At 34.5% G+C, this 20640-nt stretch overlaps 2 protein-coding genes across 2 annotated transcripts in view; one reads left to right on the top strand and one right to left on the bottom strand.

Moving 5' to 3' along the window:
- Window positions 1-20640, bottom strand: part of NBEA (neurobeachin) — a 1472531-nt gene that overhangs the window by 292295 nt on the left and 1159596 nt on the right. Inside the window, exon 40 of the mRNA XM_053708445.1 lies at window positions 19719-19855. Coding sequence (XP_053564420.1) covers window positions 19719-19855 — 137 coding nt within the window. The remainder of the gene's footprint in view (window positions 1-19718; window positions 19856-20640) is intronic.
- On the top strand, window positions 16079-18287 carry MAB21L1 (mab-21 like 1). The gene has a single exon (XM_053708446.1). The coding sequence runs from the start codon at window positions 16316-16318 to the stop codon at window positions 17393-17395; it is 1080 nt and encodes a 359-aa protein (XP_053564421.1). The 5' UTR covers window positions 16079-16315; the 3' UTR covers window positions 17396-18287.

Below are 20640 nucleotides of genomic sequence, written 5' to 3' on the forward strand. Positions count from 1 at the left end.
TTTAGTGTTTAGTTAGTGCCCCTTTAAATACTGTATTTATTGCAGACATTGTGCAGATCATCATGTTTTAACAGGTAAGATAGGTCACGTTGAGATGGAAGTGTATTGGTACTAGTAGTAGTAAATGTCACCATCATTCCAAGCAGCAGGGACTGATTACTGCATTAGCCAGGGGGACAATGGATGTGGAACGCAGACAATGACACTAAAGCAGCAATACTATTCCAGTGCCATAACATTTTGATGATGTTATTTTGAATGCTGATATTTTTCTGACAACATTCCTACAGGACAGTGGGGGAAGCGTGTGTGTGTGTGTGTGGGGGGGCGAGTAGAGCTACTATATTATGCCAGTCCATGGTCCAGTAATGGTTATATATAGAGACATAAGACCAGGACACAAAAGTGATTACCCTACTGCTCCTAAGGCTTCTATAAAAGCATATCCACAGTCCAAGTATGTATCAACAAAGTCAAAGCTACTGAAGACCTGAGGAGAAAGATAATGACAACGAATCTCAAGATATCATCAAAGAATAATATAAGAAATAGCTGTTGCAATTTACTGTGGTACAATAATTTACAGTCCTATCTGAAAGCCAAGGGATTTATACTACATTTAAAGAACACATATATGTTGTGCATTTGGTTATGTAATTAAAAAAATCTGATTTATGTCATAAATTAACAAATTTCCTCATAACCAAAGCTGAAATAAAATAATAATAATAATGTATTCAAGCCTTAGTATACTGACACACAATAAGAAAAGGTTATTCAATTTTGTAAGGCTTCAAAGTCTTCAAGGGGCTCTTTTTCAGAGGTAATGACAGAAGTGATTAAATACATAGTGAATGGGAAAAAGCATAAAGAACATTAAATGCAAAGTGTAATTGTTCATAAAAAATTAATAATGGATATTAAAAAAAATGTTCATTGTACTTGATTTGCCTGCTTTTCTTGTAATTTACCATAAATAACTGTTTTTCTTCCACTGATTGCAGAGACTGGAATGTATCCTACTGGATACAGAACCCTGCAACATTCTACAAAGTTATTTATCAGTGCTGGAAGTCATTTATAGCTGTCCCTAATTGGCCACAGCAAAGGAGAGAATTGCAAAATGCAACACATTTTTGAAAAAAACACAATGTATACATATAACTGACTTTAAATTCCTTGTCCATCCAAAATAATTTACATTAATTTAAATCATATTTTGAAAATGGATTACGTTCTCAAAGTCTATACAAAAAAAAAGCAACTGTTTAGTAAATATTGACATAGAATAATAGTAAAAAACAAATTAAAACTATAGGATCCAATGAAATCTAAGTTCCATCAAATAAATCATAACTACTCAAAGGCTTTATTATTGGAATAACTGTGCATTTTAAAAAAATGGAAATATTCTAGTGGTTATTAATGATCCACTGTTTATAAGATAGACAGATAGATAAGCACAAATACTATAACTGCACTCTCTCAGTTTAAACTTTATTCAGTGACATTTAGGGAAAGACACTTCATCTTCCTCAGATGGAAGTATCTTTCCCTAAAACATTAAAGAATAAAGTTATTTGAATCGACAGTTCAGAGTTATAGTATTTGTCATCTTTGGGATGGTTGTCCTCTTTGATGTCACCAATTTGAAAACATGCATGTGTATATATATATATATATATATATATATATATATATATATATGTGTATGTATACATATATGTGTGTGTGTATATATATATATACACACACAAACATACATATACACACACGCACAAACATACATATACACACGCACAAACATACATATAAACATACATATACACAAACATACATATACACACACGCACAAACATACATATATACACACGCACAAATATACATATACTGTACACACATGCACAAACATACATATACACACACGCACAAATATACATATACTGTACACACATGCACAAACATACATATACACACACGCACAAATATACATATACTGTACACACATGCACAAACATACATATACACAAACGCACAAACATACATATACACAAACATACATATACACACACACACAAACATACATACATATACACACAAACATACATATACACAAACATACATATATATATATACACACATGCAAAAACATACATATACACACATGCAAAAACATACATATACACACATGCACAAACATACATATACACACATGCACAAACATACATATACACACACGCACAAACATACATATACACACACAAACATACATATACACACACACAAACATACATATATATATATACATACACACACGCACAAACATACATATTTTCAAATTGGTAACTTATTTTTTAAGCACAGAAAAAAAAGGTGTTCCTCATCCCTAACTAATAACAGCATTAAAGACTATATAGATCAGAAGTGGTGCTCATGAAAGCAGACTGGTGTAAAACACACTGTAATTATAGAGTCACAAATTAGTTTATTAGCCTGAGGCTAAAAAAGCACTGTACCTTGACAAAAGAGAATTGCAAATAAGAAGAGCAAACAAAAAAATGCCTGAATGTGTAAATTAGCAAGAAAAATGAGATAGAAAAGCCTCTTTCTATTATTCACCATTTGAGAGCTGAGCAGCTGAGCATGATCAAGAGGGCTTTGGAGAAGAGAATTATCAGCACAGCAATGAAGGCAGAGAGTGGCAGCCTTGCACTCTCCAGTCACTCACTCATTATGTGCTGAAGTGCTCTTGTGAAGTGCTCTTGTACTTGACCTATCATATTACTTCTTCTGTAAACACATAATCCCTTCTTGTTAGGTGGTGTCAACACTGGCATTCATTCACTCTTGTAGTCCTTTTTGAGCTTAGACACTTTAGAAAAAGCTGCCAAAGCACTGTCAATAAAGCGGAGTCATTTGAATTTCAACCAGGTAAATAGATTTGATGATATGCACATAGAGCCTGGCAGTCTTTTTACACCAGTGTTGGGGAAACCTTATTTGTTTGTGACTTCAATTTTTTGTTGTCGTTGAACATTTTAACATTGTTACACAAAAAAACTGATAAAGCAACTACTCAGTTACGCATGTGTGTGTTAGTAATATATTGCAAAGAAAAACAGTCACGTAAGAGACAAAGAAACAAGCAGTTTTACAGGCCATTTACTGTATTGGTGTAGATTTGGTTGCCGTTTTTAGTAGAATCAAACCCTAGAAGTGTGGAAACTTATTGCAGCCTTATCTGACAACCCATGGGTTAACCATTATTGTTTGCTGCTTTACAGTCTGGGCCATTTTTTTCTTATTACAGTTTTAATCACAACGACTGAGATAACATTTTGATGTCATTTGTTTATAGACATTTTAGGTGACTAAGTGAATGAGTGATGCTGCTAATAAAATATTCAATATAGGTTATTTTTAACCCATTGGTAGCAGGAAAGCGAAAGCAACATGCAGTCCTCTCTGGTAACCAAGGGGCTAACAATAACCCTAGGCAACATTGAAGCTAGGGTTATGGCCACATTTTAAAGATCACTATGCAAAATCTTGTACTCTATTATATTGTTCCTATTTGTGTTTCACTTAGATTATTTTTAAATTATTATTTTTTTTTTGGGGGGGGGTGTTGTCTTCTCTGATGTCTAGATTGAGGGCATGTTGTCTTCTCTGATGTCTACATTGAGGGCATGTTGTCTTCTCTGATGTCTAGATTGAGGGCATGTTGTCTTCTCTGATGTCTAGATTGAGGGCATGTTGTCTTCTCTGATGACTAGATTGAGGGCATGTTGTCTTCTCTGATGACTAGATTGAGGGCATGTTGTCTTCTCTGATGTCTAGATTGAGGGCATGTTGTCTTCTCTGATGTCTACATTGAGGGCATGTTGTCTTCTCTGATGTCTAGATTGAGGGCATGTTGTCTTCTCTGATGTCTAGATTGAGGGCATGTTGTCTTCTCTGATGTCTAGATTGACAGAGGTATAGGGTTTGTTTTCTCTGAAAAACTCCCTGATTCTTATGAAATTCACACTCAGTAGGCAGCATAATCAGTAAATGCATAATAAAAAGAAAATGCAACACCACCAAGGGGTTGATTCTCTAAACCTCGCCAGATCAGATGTGGTTTTTCACTCTGACCCTAACAGGGGCTGCCATGGTGGAGTTACTGTAAAAAAGGGGGGCAGTCCCTGAGAGAAGTGAGAGGGCTCCTATATAAAGTAATGGACCTCGCTGGAAAGGGACACCGCTCCATAGAGCAAAGTTAGCAAGGAGCACGGGGGGGGGCACTTTCAAAATTAAATCATGCAGCCAATATAAACCACATTATGCTGCTTTCTGCGTACAGCATCTTACAATCGCTTTTTTTTCGTATGCATGTGTTTTTCTATTAAGTATTTTGGGCTCCATTTATGCGAAGGCTGCTTCAGAGGCCCATTGTTTCAGGGTTGCCTGAAATGGAAGTTAAGAAGCAGCAGTCATAAGATTGCTGCTTCTTAACCTCTCTGGATAATGAACAGCCCCTGCTAGCAACTGATTGGCTGCTAGTGAGCAAGGGGGCAGCATTTCACAAGCATTTAGCTAGAAATGCTTGTGCAATGATAAATGCAGACAGTGTATGCTGTCCGCATTTAGCGATGTCGAGCAGACATGATTTGCTTAGAGAATCATGCCCGCTCAAGATTCAATAAATCTACCCCTTTGAGTGTTTTGAGAAAAGCTTGCAACCTTCTAACTGGTGAGAAAAAAACAGTGAGATCTGCAGTGCAACAATCTTTACAGAATTATCCTGGATTAGAGAAACAATTTCATATACACCCCTAGAGTTCCCATGTTCAGCCCATTTTTTGCAATAACAACAATTATGCTTTGTATTTTGTACTTCTATGTACAAATTTCTATGTTTTTTGATTTGCACATTCAGTGTACTTAAATTAGGATTTACACTGTGCATATTTAATATGATTTATTCCTGTGCATCTTACATACAAATTTTACATTTTTTATAAAATACGATTTTTGGTGATGATTTATGTTACATTTTTTGATGCACCTTAACAATACAAATATCCCCCACATATTTTTATGTGAATAGTTCAATTATTCATTTTGTATGATTTTTAAATTACAAATGTTATTGTGTACTTTTGTAATGTATGCATCTTCTCATACAAAAATGCATTATATGCCCCTTTAGCAAGGCACCCTATTCTACCAGGGAAGTAGAAGGGATGGCGAGCATTCTTATAGAATCTCACCAACCCAGAGAGCTTTATATAATCAGCCCCTTAGTTTGAATTTCAAATGAGTAGCAGATTTCTTTTTGACAAATTAGTTCTATTTTTCCTCCCATTACATTATGTGACAGCCATCGGCCAATCACAAAATGCATATACATATATTCTGTGAATTCTTGCACATGCTCAGTAGGAGGAAAGTGAGCAAATAATAAAATGTGCACACTTAGATAATGAAAGTGAATGTGAAAGTTGTTTAAAATTGTGTGCCTTATCTGAATCATGAAAGTTTAATTTTGACTTTAGTATTCTTTTAATATTTATAATTTGTATCTGTTTGAAATGTAATGTCAACAACACATAGTAAATGTATTTATAGTAAAGCTTCTTTTACTGTAATATTTCTATTTAAATCCAGGAACAGACACTGTAAAGGGGCATACTAATGCATAAGTTGCATGCTCTAAATCCATGTGAAATTTTTGCATTACTGACCCTGGCTTAGTATGTGTCTCAAACCCCACAAAAGGCATTAAAGTGAATGTAAAGTTTCATCAAGTAGTGCCCGGTTTTTAAAAATACTATTAAAAACAGGGGAACTTTCATTGATAAAACTTTGCATTGCACCATATTTGTAGAAATACCTCTTCGTCTTGTAAGTTGATCCAGCGCTTCGCCAGCACATCGCAAGCCTCTTCCTATGTCAACAATGACGATTCCGGCATCCTCCAATCACGGCTTCCCCCCTGGGGAAGCATTGCCTAAAGCAACGCCATGATTGGAGGAAGGCTGGAATCATAATTTCTGACTTTGGAAGAGACTTGCGATGGGCTGGCGAAGCGCTGGAGCGGCTTTCATGACGAAGAGGTATTTCTATAAATATGGTGCAACGTAAAGTTTCATCAATGAAAGTGCCCCTGTTTTTAATAGTATTTTTTACAAACCAGGCACTACTTGATGAAACTTTACATTCACTTTAATCACTTAGGTAAAGTTACACTACACAACCAGTAAACCAATAAGGACAGGGAGTCACACCTTAGCTGCCAATCACAAGACATGTCCAGATGTAGAGCTCCAAAAATGGGCATTATGTGTTCAGCCCATTTGCGGGGATTAAACACAGTAAGCAAGGGTTGGTAATGCATGCATTACATGTGCTAACAATTTCAAAGCATAACATTTTTGTTTAAGAAGATCCCTTTAAAGATTGGAGAATTGGATTAGCTAAAATATACCAATGAATGCTAGATCCCAGCCCTTGTGTACTGTGTGTGCTAAGCATGATAGACAAATAGATAGAAAGATAATGTATTAGTTATTAAATAATAAAGTTTTAGCGTCCATGAAGTTATCAGTGATGCAATACTGTAACCTAGGTGTTTTTTCAACTACTGGGAACAGTTCAGCAAAGTTATAAATGAGCTGATAAAGTAACAAACTCGGAGGATTTAAAGGGAAAGTATACTGTAAAATAGTTTTTCCTTTAATTTGTTTCCAATTACTTTTTTTACCAACTGCAGAGTATAAAATGTATGAAAATTTGCATTTTAAGGTTTATTTGTGTATATGATAGAGCTGATTTTGTGTTTTGAAGTCACAACCTAATAAAATGAGTTGAGCTTGTAGGCATATTTAGATCTCAGTACTTTATCACATTGTGTACATATACCTGCTTCTTTATCTTATATCTGTCCGTAAACCAAAGACCAATACTTGGAGAGAACAATGGGAAATAAAAATTGTATTACCTTTTATCTTCTATAACCCACTGGGAGTGTAATTATTATAGTTATAGCTTGGACCTAAGAACAACAAATCTCGGAATTGGTGGGGATACCACAGGCTAAATCAACTATTTCAAATGCCAATATAAGGGTAAATGAGATACTTGTAAACAATTTAATACACTCCAGCAGGTAAAGTGGACCATTGGGAACAAAGTAGAGAAACAGTTTGAGTAAACTTCCCTTTAATTCCAACATTGAGCTCTGAATGTTATTTTAATCACTTTTTGGAGAAAGGCAAATAAATATAAAAAATATATTTAAATGATATGCATCTATATCTGTTTAAGCAATTAGGAAAAGGTGTTCTACAAATAACTATTATAAAGTGAAAAAAAATACATAGATGTGACCAAATATAATCAAATAAAAAGGGTCATATAGACAAAACACTATATAAATGGAAAGAGGAATAAATGATACATTAATGCACAAAAAGACAAAAGTGAAACAATGTTGCATTAAAGCTACAGATAGCTAAATACAAAACACTATTACTTTGTTGCACATTTTCCATCTGCCCATATTTGTGTACTACAGTATATAACAGCACACACTCACTGTTTATGAAACAAAAACACAACAGAGGGTACCACATTTGGTACTGAGTACATTCTCCTCTTCTGTGTTTGTTAGGTATCTTGCAGCATTGTTTCTAACAAAAACAGCAGCATCTACTGTGGTTTGATCCTTAAAAGGACATTCCAGACAAAATTGGAATCTATGTGGAGATAGTTAAGTTTTAAATAGAAGCATTTTGTAATATGCAGGTATTATCAAAAATGCTTCTAGTAAAGGCTATAGCTGTTTTAAACGTGTATTTAAGTATGCACGGTGCACCAGCATTTTAAACACATCACTAGCTCAGATAGCCTAAGGTGTTTGTATCATCTGATAATGACTCAATTTGTTAGTGACATGATATAAGCCCCACTGACACTCTGAGCAGCTACAGTATTCTGAGGATATCTAGCGATGCTTCAGATGTACTTAAAGAGAAAAATGTTAACACTAAAACAGTGAAAACTTGTACTAGTAGTATTTTTGCCTTTTTTTTTTTTTTTTTTTGGGGGGGGGGTATATTTTATAAAGCTCTAGCATGTAAAAGATGCCTTTATAGGACCCTGAAAACTAAACCATCTCGATGCAGTGGGCTACAATGTATTGTTATACACATGCACAGAAATCCTAAATAATAAGGCATAATGGGAAACACTAAATGCCTTAAAATACATAGAATGGAACAAGCTTTAACCTCCACTAATTGCTGGTGCTGTGTAGGATGTACTTACTGTAGGGTATTTGTATTAAGAGAACAAACCAGATGTTGTGGGGTTTTTTGTTTCTGCTTTTTTTTCTCTTCCAAACAGCCTCTACATCAATTAAAATCACACGATTTAGTCTTCATATACATTGTTTTGTTACATTAATAAAGCTACTAAGGTTTATTCGTATTTAATATTAACAAATGCAATTGTCTGCCATTTAATTGCATTTATAACGTTCTAGTTGCTCCAGTATTATAAAGTGACATAATTTGCACGTATTGAAATGTTGCTTTAAAATCTAGGCAGCTGTAAATTATTACCGAGGAATGTTTTAGGAGTAGACAGAAGAGCTAAACAGACTTGCAAACTGTTATTAGAGTGTGCTAGCAAATAATAACCACAAGGCATTGCTACCAGACAAATCTGCAATTTGTGAATTGCAAGCACGTGACAAATTTGTGTCTTGCAGCATGACACACATTCTACCAATATTCAGCTATTTTAAGAATTTTTCATGCACTATTTATATAAAGCTGCTCCAAGCAAATTGATTTTTACTATTTATAAACGTTCTTTATTAATCACTAAAAGATTCATGGTTCTTTATATTTCTGCTGAAAAGCCTAGAATTTACCATTTTGCAATATACTATTCCAACTGGGAAACAATCTGCTATATTATTATTATTATTATTATTATTCAGAAAGTGTAAGTTGGAATTAAGATAATTGATAATAAAAAGATTAACACTGGCTTACTGGGGACTGCACCAAGTGATAGGAACTCATTGGCAAGCACCATATAAAACAGCTCTAAGTTTTAAAAAAACGTCAGTAATCTAACTGGTGAAAAAAAAAAATCAAATTGCTATGTGAACAAGCTGTGTTCCAAGTTCATTAGTAAATATTACCCACAAAGTATGCTGAGCAGAATGTACACATGTCAATTGGGAGTGACACACAAAAGAATGGACAAGTTATAAACTCCTCCACCCACAGAGAGAGTCCATAAAACAACTGCCTGGTTCATTTGGATTCATGTGGCAACACCTCCTAATGCATAAACCACCAGATGACACAGATGGGGCAAAGGCAAAACATGAAAAGAGGAGCTTTTGTGACTCTGAACTTGGATTGCTGGCTATTTAACAACAAAATAGGGAAGGTCCCTCATTTCTAAGTGCTCAGATCAATGAATACAGACATAAAAATACAGAGATAAAACAGGGCGTGCCCTTTGGTTATTCAGCATCGGTTGTTAAAGAGAGTTTGCCACAATATATGTTAAAAACAATAATTCAAAAATAATAATCTGTGGATTAAACTATTGATTCGCTTATTTGATTTAATTTTCCAAATCGGTCAATTGTGTGTCTTGTGTTTTACATGCAGGTTTGTGAGAATATCAGAACATATTTTTGAATTTAATATTAATAATAATTAAAAATCACAATTCAGAGAAGAGGAAATAAATATAGCAATGCCGGTTACACGAGAAACAGCTCTTGCAAAATGTTTATTCAATTCAATGCGCACCTGGAAATTGATGACATCCACACTTTTCCAAGTTAATAATTTCATGGTGACACAGGAATTAAAAGGTTAAATTACTATGTGAAGGGCAGTGATCTGGCAGAGTATGAGAGAAGCCCACAGCCTGCAATCTGCATCCATAGAGGCATTTGTCATCATTAGTTGCAGTGACAGCTGGCACCCACTGTGTCCTATCTTCTAAAAACTAGCAAATAAACGGTTTTGTGCATCTAAATCTCTGCTATTTTTTGCAATATTGCCCACATTATCTCTTATAACATGATCACAATTATCAGCTAAGCAAAACGTAGAGCAACAGTAATTCTTTAGAGATCTGAGAGCCAAGTGCCACCTTAACATTACAAGAAGAATTCCATCTTAAAACACGAACCAAACCAATATATTCAACAGATTAGTGCTTTGTTTTATTGTCATTCTTATACCAAAGTGAGCACTGCTCGGATTTCTAATGCTCAATTTACTAACGACCAATACGTTTTGGATCATTTAAGACTTTGATAGAAAATGTGTTCTGTAATTAATTTCATATATAATATATACTACATTCAAATCTATAATTAAAAATTCCTAATCTAATTTTAACACCTCTGCTTTTATTAGTGTTTAATTGTAATAATGTAGTTTCGAATAAAAAAATAAAAAAAAGTATTTCTCATTAATCTTAATTTAAACACTAGTGTAACATACCGATTTCGGTTATTATGTAAACTAGTTTTTACTAAAATAAAACTAATTTTGTGTTAATGTGAAATCTATGTAAATGAAGACACTCATTTATCAGGAAGCTGACAAGCATTCCATATTGCAAGGGAGAAATAAAAATGCCTCCAGAATAGGGGCAATTAATTAGTTTTAGTTTTGCTATACTGGTGTCTGGAGGCAAAACAAAATTAGCCATCCAGCTAAAAACGCAAATGGAATAAAAATAGATTTTTTTTATTATTATTATTATTATTTAAACACATATGGCTTTTGTCTGCTATACTGAACCCCAGAAGGTCTACAGATGCCTGTGGCAAATAGTAAACTGGCAGATGCATACACTGGGGAAAACGTGCAAAAAAGGAGTTGTGCAAAAAAATAGATAGATAGATAGATGATAGATATAGATGATAGAGAGATAGAGACAGATTATAGATAGATGATATGTTAATTACTAAAATATATAGACAGACGGATAGATAGACAGACATACAGATATAGAGATTTGGTTAAAACTGTATGATGTAGGAATAACAAAAATGTTTAGGGGTACATTAAAAGTAATGATACATTTACTAGTTCAAAGTCAAGCTTTGAGATTATACTAATTATTATGCTACATTGTTTTTATATTTTCATTATGCATCACATTTTTAAGTGCATATAGAATTGGTAAATTAATAACATTTGACACTTTTTGTAAATATCCTTGTCATGCTGAAACTAATGTTTAAAATAGAACAAATCCTTCAACATTATCAAACAATGTTTGTAAACACAGTCGTGCGTACAATATCTACAAATTGTATCTGTGCAGAAGGAAAAAAACTTTTACAAAGAAACTTACATTACTCTAGCTAGTAAATTAATTAACATTATAACAAACGTAAATAAATTAAAAAAAAACCTATGAATCCCACCATACACTAATTATACAGGGTAGGGTTAGTAAGTTTTGTAATAGTTAATAAGTTAGTAATTGTTTGAGGCCATCAAAAAAGTGATTCATTATGAATGTGTTCCCGTTATCTGTATCTAACACAGGCCTTGTACTTGCACATTACAATGAATTGTCCCAGCACTGTGGAGCTGCTGAGCACTAAGTTGTTTTTTTCATTGTTTTCCAGTCTGGTGAAATTGACCTTTGTCCCCTCATTTCTGAAAATTGTTTCCTTTTGTAGCCACTCAGTGGAGTTACTCTCTTCTAGAATAAATACTCTCACATCCATGGTCTTTGCTAACATTTTTATGCTTAACCTTATTCATTGCGCATTATTTTTTTTTACTTTTTTACATATACTCAATATAACAATATTCACACACACATATATATATTCATATTTTGGGTAATTTAGTACAGGGAATAGACTGGCAGACAAAAGATGATATGCCTGAACATTTAATAAAATTAAATTGTCTTTTTATAATATAATTTTTAAAGTTATACCATGACATACAGTCCAGTGGCTTTTTACAATATTGTATTTTTATTACGTCATCTACTATTTAATTTGTCGATATATATATATATATATATATATATATATATATATATATATATATATATATATATATATATATATATATATATATATATATATATGTATATTTATATATATCTTTATAAACCGGCTCCTGAGCTCTTTCCTCTCGTTTGTTTTCTATTTCATAAAATGACTTCATATGACATTTGTGGAGCTGTAATGGGGGAGTTGCCAGGCAACGGAGCAAAATTGGCTCCAGGCATTGAAATTGCAGATTTCAAATTTTGCAGCAACTTTTCGCAAGGGCAAATTTTACAAAGTATAAGAAGCCTTACAATTCATATGGTTACAAAATGTTTCATTATAAAATTATTCTTAATATTAGATTAATAATATTAAAAAAAGCAAAATATAATATGTATGCTTTTGCACAATGTTAATTTATTTGTATACAAAGTATTCATATAAGTGCAAAACAAATAGTAACAATAAATAAAAAGCAAAGCAAGAAAGGAAAATAATAAAAACAGAATTAAGGTGTTATTTGTCAGTAAAATATTGAAATTATAAAGACATATAAAGTGGAAAATTATTTATATATTTTCACTGGTACTTTTGAAATAGAGACACAGATGTAATTTGCAGAAGGAAAGTGTATATTTTTCTGTAGATATTGGATATTTGTGAGTAACCTGAAATATCCAAGGAGTGAATTACTTCCATGGCACATATTTACTTTCTCTCCTGTGTATTCAGAAGATATTAAATAAAGGGGCTGAAATTAAATGAACAATCTGGCACAAAATACTCACACCTGGGAAACAACAATATTAGCTTCCTAGTAATCCCAAAATAGTAATCAGCCGCCTCCTTCTGCATTATAGTCTGTGTAGGTGTGCAATGAAAAATAACATTGTAGAACCTTTAATACTATGACTATATTATTAAACACTATGTAGATTCAATAGTTTGTAAACCTTAAAGACACAACTACAAAAATGTAAGTGTAACTTTTAGTACCATATAAATAAATGTATTTGTTGCATATTTTGTAGAATAAATAGTATTAGCTAAATATGTTGTAATATAAATATTCTAACATGGTTTAAAATAATTAACAACTGAGAAGTATTTTAGAAAAAAAGATAAGATAAGATAGAGAATAAACAGATAAAGATAGAAAGATATATAGATAGACATGTAGATAGATAAAATAGATATACAGATAGATAGATAGATAGATAGATAGATATACAGAGAGATAGACAGCATTTTCTCGTGCCCACAAACAGTAAGAATATTAAATACATCGGGTCTGAACTAGCTGCCTCGGGTAATAAATATAAAGGAAGCTGATTCAGAGAATAAGAACAACTATATTTGATAAATAGCACATGAAGTGGGTCAGCTGCAACAAGGAGCGGGCATTAAATGGGCAAACTCCTTAGGTGATGCGTGTTGTGATACCCAGAGCTGGGTACAGAGGAGATTAAATCCTTATCTGGCATCTAAAGTGTTAAACCTGTGATTTGTGGGTCCACTGCTCCAGCTCTGTTGCTACCCGTGTACAATATTAAGTACCATCATTTCTGTGTATTAGCCCATGATTACAATTAACAGTTATTACTCGGGGACGCGCAGACAGTGCCTTACAGGTGCACTCAGGGGTCTTTATCGCCTCTAATGCACAGAGTCAGCAAAAAACTGAAGCCTTTATGTCTAAAGCAACCGCAGTCTGGGGAAGAAAACTACTACTAATAATAATACTACTACTACTAATAATAATAATAATACTAATAATAATGCTACTACTAATAATAATAATACTAATACTACTACTACTACTACTAATAATAATAATACTAATACTAATAATAAAAAAAACGCAAGAGAGGAAGTTTACACTAATTTAGACCACATCAAATACTACAGACTGTTGCTTAGGCTAAATGTATATAGACACGATTTATTGTATGGAAAGTCTGTCTATGTCTGTCTGTCTATCCATTCATTCAGTTATTTATAAGGAAACCGCGATCTAATAAATACTATCAACGCGAATTAAATATCGCTAATATTTGACATTGCGATTTACTAAATTGCACAAATAAATACAATGAAAACGTTAACTGCAATTAAACATTTTATTAATACGAAAACTAAAATGAATTGTTTTATATTAATGTTAATAAATTATTTTACAAATGTAGATATTTTCTCCAATTTCCTTGAGGGCTTCAAATAGTTAATGTGAAATGAACCCTTAATTTCACAGCCTTCTCTGGACAGTGCGAAGGAACTACAAATGTGCATATTAACCGTGTAATGACCAGGAATACATCCTATAAATAAATGTGCATATTAACCATGTAATGACCAGGAATACATCCTATAAATAAATGTGCATATTAACCGTGTAATGACCATGAATACATCCTATAAATAAATGTGCATATTAACCGTGTAATGACCATGAATACATCCTATAAATAAATGTGCATATTAACCATGTAATGACCAGGAATACATCCTATAAATAAATGTGCATATTAACCATGTAATGACCAGGAATACATCCTATAAATAAATGTGCATATTAACCATGTAATGACCATTAATACATCCTATAAATAAATGTGCATATTAACCGTGTAATGACCATGAATACATCCTATAAATAAATGTGCATATTAACCATGTAATGACCATGAATACATCCTATAAATAAATGTGCATATTAACCATGTAATGACCATGAATACATCCTATAAATAAATGTGCATATTAACCGTGTAATGACCATGAATACATCCTATAAATAAATGTGCATATTAACCATGTAATGACCATGAATACATCCTATAAATAAATGTGCATATTAACCATGTAATGACCATGAATACATCCTATATTACATGTGCATATTAACCGTGTAATGACCATGAATACATCCTATAAATGTGCCAATGAAACCATGACAGGTCTGCTAGCTGGTGCCACATATAGCAGCACAGCCGTCAGCTAATAAGGTGACCATGGCTCATGTGATATATTATGCCCTGGTCATCCCTGTATCACAAGCAGTCACACAACAGCCACTTAGAGTTTACACTAAATACCTGATCTAGCACCAGCACACAACAAAAGCTGTCACTCTGAGATCTGCAGCCTTCACAGCTTTCCCTGAGCTGTCGGAAATGAAAACATATAAGGAGGATGCCAGATATTATATATCAGATGAGCCTAAAACTGAAACTCATTGCATCCACCGAGCACTCTCGCATTGCATTAAATTGTTACTTTAAACTGCACATTTAATTGACACATCAAATCCTTTAGAATAAATCACACAACATAATCCGGTTACATATACTTCACTGGTTAAAAAGCTAGCAGGAGGAGCTCCTATCTATATATCGATGTGTCTTTATATCTATCTCTCTATATATATATATATATATATATACACACTAACACAGTATCTATAATCTTTCTATCCATACACACAAATCTATATCCATCTCTATCTCTCTCTTTACATATATATATATATATATATATATATTCATTCACACACTGTTTCTCTATCTGTCTATTTATCTATCTATCTAAGAGTAAAACATCATTGCAAAACCACATAAAAATCGGCAATATATAAAGTGCTATTTCTCCATTACAAATAAGTGTGCCCTTACATACACTTATTCCCTATTAACACTAGAATATATAAGATTGCCTTGTGGGTGCTATTAGGTGCCAGGGCAGCAGACGCCTATCCCAGTCAGCACACAAAGGGTTACTAGACACGTGACATAAGGTCATGCACTTGACTGAGCCCGGTGCTATGTCAGTGGCCGGTGGTTCTCCTCTTCACTGTGCAGGAGGTGGCTGCAAACCGGAGGCGGGGATTAGCCTGATGGCGATTGGGCGCCCGCCTGGCCCTCCCTTTATAATTCCCCCATGAGGTTAGTGTACACAGCATCAGCAGCAGCCCTCAGTGTACGGGGCCACAGACATAGAGAGGAGCAAACTGTGTGTATGAGCTGGTGCCCCTGCCCGCCCTTATCTGCACTTCTTGCTCTGGGAGGAGGGGGTGGCCCCTGTCATTGTCACATGCTGCTCCCAACTTCTTGACAGCTGCAGGGCCACAGTGATCAGACACCCAGGGTACCAGTAGCATCACTCTCAGCCCCTTTCTCCCTAAAGTTGGCTCCATCTCCAGCAGCCGCCTTGGATCCCTCGGTTTACTGTGAGACTCCGGTGTACAACCCGGATCTCTGCCCCAACATGATCGCGGCCCAGGCCAAGCTGGTTTATCACCTGAACAAGTACTACAACGAGAAGTGCCAGGCCAGGAAGGCGGCCATTGCCAAGACCATCCGGGAGGTGTGCAAGGTGGTGTCGGATGTGCTGAAGGAGGTGGAGGTGCAGGAGCCACGCTTTATCAGCTCCCTTAATGAGATGGACAACCGGTACGAGGGCCTGGAGGTCATCTCGCCTACCGAGTTCGAGGTGGTCCTCTACCTCAACCAAATGGGGGTTTTCAACTTCGTGGATGACGGTTCGCTGCCCGGCTGCGCGGTGCTGAAGCTGAGCGATGGCAGAAAGCGAAGTATGTCCCTCTGGGTGGAGTTCATAACGGCCTCCGGTTACCTCTCAGCTCGAAAAATCCGCTCCCGCTTTCAGACACTAGTGGCACAGGCCGTGGACAAGTGCAGCTACCGGGATGTGGTGAAGATGGTGGCGGACACCAGTGAGGTGAAGCTGCGTATTAGGGACCGTTATGTGGTGCAGATCACCCCGGCCTTTAAGTGCACCGGCATCTGGCCGCGGAGCGCAGCGCACTGGCCCCTGCCGCACATCCCCTGGCCCGGACCTAACCGGGTGGCAGAGGTCAAGGCCGAGGGTTTCAATCTGCTGTCTAAGGAGTGCCATACCCTGGCCGGCAAGCAGAGCTCTGCAGAGAGCGACGCCTGGGTGCTGCAGTTTGCCGAGGCCGAGAACAGGCTGCAGCTGGGGGGCTGCAGGAAGAAGTGTCTGTCCGTGCTCAAAACCCTGCGGGACCGGCACCTGGAGCTGCCCGGGCAGCCGCTCAACAACTACCACATGAAGACTCTGGTGTCCTACGAGTGCGAGAAGCACCCGAGGGAGTCGGACTGGGACGAGTCGTGTCTGGGCGACCGGCTGAATGGCATCTTGTTGCAGCTCATCTCTTGCCTGCAGTGCCGCAGGTGCCCGCACTACTTCTTGCCCAACCTGGACCTTTTCCAGGGCAAACCCCACTCCGCCCTGGAGAACGCGGCCAAGCAGACGTGGAGGTTGGCACGGGAGATCCTCACCAACCCCAAGAGCCTGGAGAAGCTTTAGCCGGGGACTTTATCTGACAAACTCCTATTCTCTAATACACAAGAGAAGAGCTCACATTGGATACAACATTCATTACTCTGACTTTTTTTTATTACATTCAATAAACCCAACAGGAGATGGAAATACATTTATAAATCAATGTATTGTTCTTTATGTTGTCCGTGCGTAAACGGGAGCGATTGCATTGGATACAAATAGAATTCAGGTTTATATCCAAGATTTGGATTACTTCCTATTTAATACTCACATTGATTACCCTCATCAGCCCACTGATTGCAAAAACTGGATTGCAACACTTGTATTGCTCTCATCACTTTACTGTTTGCAGAGGACATTTTTGAAATCTATTAAATGATTTCATTACCTTTATTTATATTTGGATTGTCTCATCAGTATTATGGTCAACACCTTTTACCAACTAAACAAAATTCTACTGTACAATTTTTCTATGTATAAGATATTGTGATCTCACGGTGTATTTGCATTTGTGGATGTTGGTGTTCTGTGATTTGGAGGGGGGAAAATATAAGTCAGATGTCCATTTTGGATACTGCAGGACATTTTCTGCTATGAAGATACAATGTAAAAGGTATCTTTTACCATGGTACTTTCGTTATTTGTCTTTGGAAGTGTCAGAACTTTGAAGTTTACAATTTTTTTGGTTTCAAAATGCTTGTACTATTTCTAACATTCCATAAATATACTTGAAATATGTTATTTAAATATATTAAAAGGACATTGGAATTTTGCATATATGATGGCGCTTGGATATTTGAATTATATATTTGAAAAATGCACTTGAAATACACTGGAAATAACTTTTGTGAATTAGATTTTAAACTGTTGCGAATTTAATTTAATTTCAAACTAATAAATTACAAGAAAAAATTACTGATACGTGTTTTTTTATTCGACTGAAATGTGTAATACTTTTTGCTTATTCAAAGCATAAGCATTAGGGAAGACCAAATGTGAAAAGACAAAAATACCATAATAAAATATCAAAATGTTGGGATAACTTGACCAGTTATTTCTACAATTTTCACTCCCAAAAATGGGGAATTAATAAAATAACACATTTATGGCAAACTAAAAAAAATAAACCTACTTCAGAAAGATTTAGGGATTAAAAATAAATGTCTAGAATTTAATATTTAAAAAAATAAATACATGAATAACTGGAGCACATTTGCCTATATTATTTTTTAGGCAAATTATTATAAAATATATAGATGTTATAAGAAATTACAATTTATCAACAACTTTGGTAAAATACGCCATAAATTAAAAAGTGACAATTTAAAATATTAAACGCATACAATCTGCATTACAATACAACTGCACTATGATGTTTAAAGAAATATAAATATCTGATTAGAAATATATAACATTTTATAACAAGATATAAATAATATCATTTAATTCAGTCAATAAGTGTAGAAAAGCAAATGAATCAGTTCCCTTCTTCAATACAGTAACAATATCGTATCTAATTATCTTAAATAAACTACTTTGTTTTCTTTTATCAGATCAAGCTGATTGCAAGTTATGATATTGCATTACCAATTAATTCACCAGTAAATCACTGTGTTAGAAAAGGTAAATTATTAAAAAAAAAATAAAACATAAATTACTACTTACGCTGCTATATATATATATATATATATATATATATATATATATATATATATATATATATATATATATATATATATATATATATATATATATATATGTGTGTGTGTGTGTGTGTGTATATATAAATATATTTAGAAACGTATGAAGAATTATATTGTATGTTAAGTGTATGGATATATTACATCAGAAAATTGAGATAAAAAATAATATATATATATAACATTTTTTAAATTAATCTTACAGCTTGCAAGACCTCTTAATAAACAAATGCAGAAAACTAAAGCGCTGTGTTTATATTTATGCTAAAAAAATTAAAGTAATTCAAACAAATTTATGTTGTATTATTTTTCTATTTAATTAAGGCGTTTGTGACTTAACATCGTTTTATAAATATAATAAACGTGTAAGTCTTTTGTATTTAAATTATGCAAATAAAATTCCATTTTAAATAGTCTATTTCTAAACCTTTTGTTTAACCTATAAAACCTATATTATTATAGATTTTTATAACTCAGCATAAATGAACTAAATACCATTATTTACCCTAACTAGACAACAATTATTTTCTACCTATATTACAGTTGTAAATCTTCATATTGTCCCTGTTGTGGTGCATTCAAATATTCAATCAAACCAATGAGATGAGAAGCTGGCAGTCTCAATGTCAGTCACCCTAATTACCTACCTTGGGGTCGATCTTTTTAAATGCAGGATCCTCTTCATCCACCTCAAAGTAGATTTCAGTGGTGGTGATGGAGAGTGTGCCCTTGGCTACCACAACTGGTGCTATGAGCTGGGCTGGGGTACTGAGCACTACAGGACCTGCAATACATAGACAGTCATCAAATCTTCAGCAGCCCATACACTGACCAGGAGCCTGAGGGGCCCCAACAGGAGGGGTTACAGTGTACAATCCCTTGGGGAACCATTACATGTTCAGTACCTATGGGTGAGCAATTTATTAACAGACTGTGGTACCTTCTTAAGCTTTACATTAATTAATTTTAGGACATATTTTCGATATTTGTAATATATTACCAACCATGTTGAACGCTATGTGAAATAAATATTTTTGTACTTTATGACACAACATCATTCCTAAAGCAGCTTACAAGAAAATGCTATTTGGTGTAATTTATGTGCTATACCCTATATTCACGATCTTACATTTTATTTTGTCAGGCATTTCATTTAAATCCTAAGAATAACGTATTTTATTTCATGTGTGATGCTATATGCATACGTCATATTATTTGGTTTCTGTGTAATTGCAGTTGTGAGTTTTACATTATAAGAATATATAGTGCAACAGGGCAATAAGACACAGTTATAGGAGTTTTCTAGTATACAAATATCCCTATGCAGTGAATACAACACATTTCCAAAATAGATAACAATCCAAACTTTGCAGAGCTTACAAGTGCTATAAATGACTCTAATGGATGGAGGTAATTATGGCATAAACATACATGCAATATAAAATCACGTGATAATTACCTCACACTAAATGATAATGGTCACTGCAACAAAACAAGTGCATTACGGTAAATAAATGTTTATAAAACACGAGTTCCGGTTTGTTTATATGTAGTGTATTAGCCCTGCAT

Source organism: Bombina bombina, chromosome 3 (assembly GCF_027579735.1).
Source record: "Bombina bombina isolate aBomBom1 chromosome 3, aBomBom1.pri, whole genome shotgun sequence".
Lineage (NCBI taxonomy): Eukaryota > Metazoa > Chordata > Amphibia > Anura > Bombinatoridae > Bombina > Bombina bombina.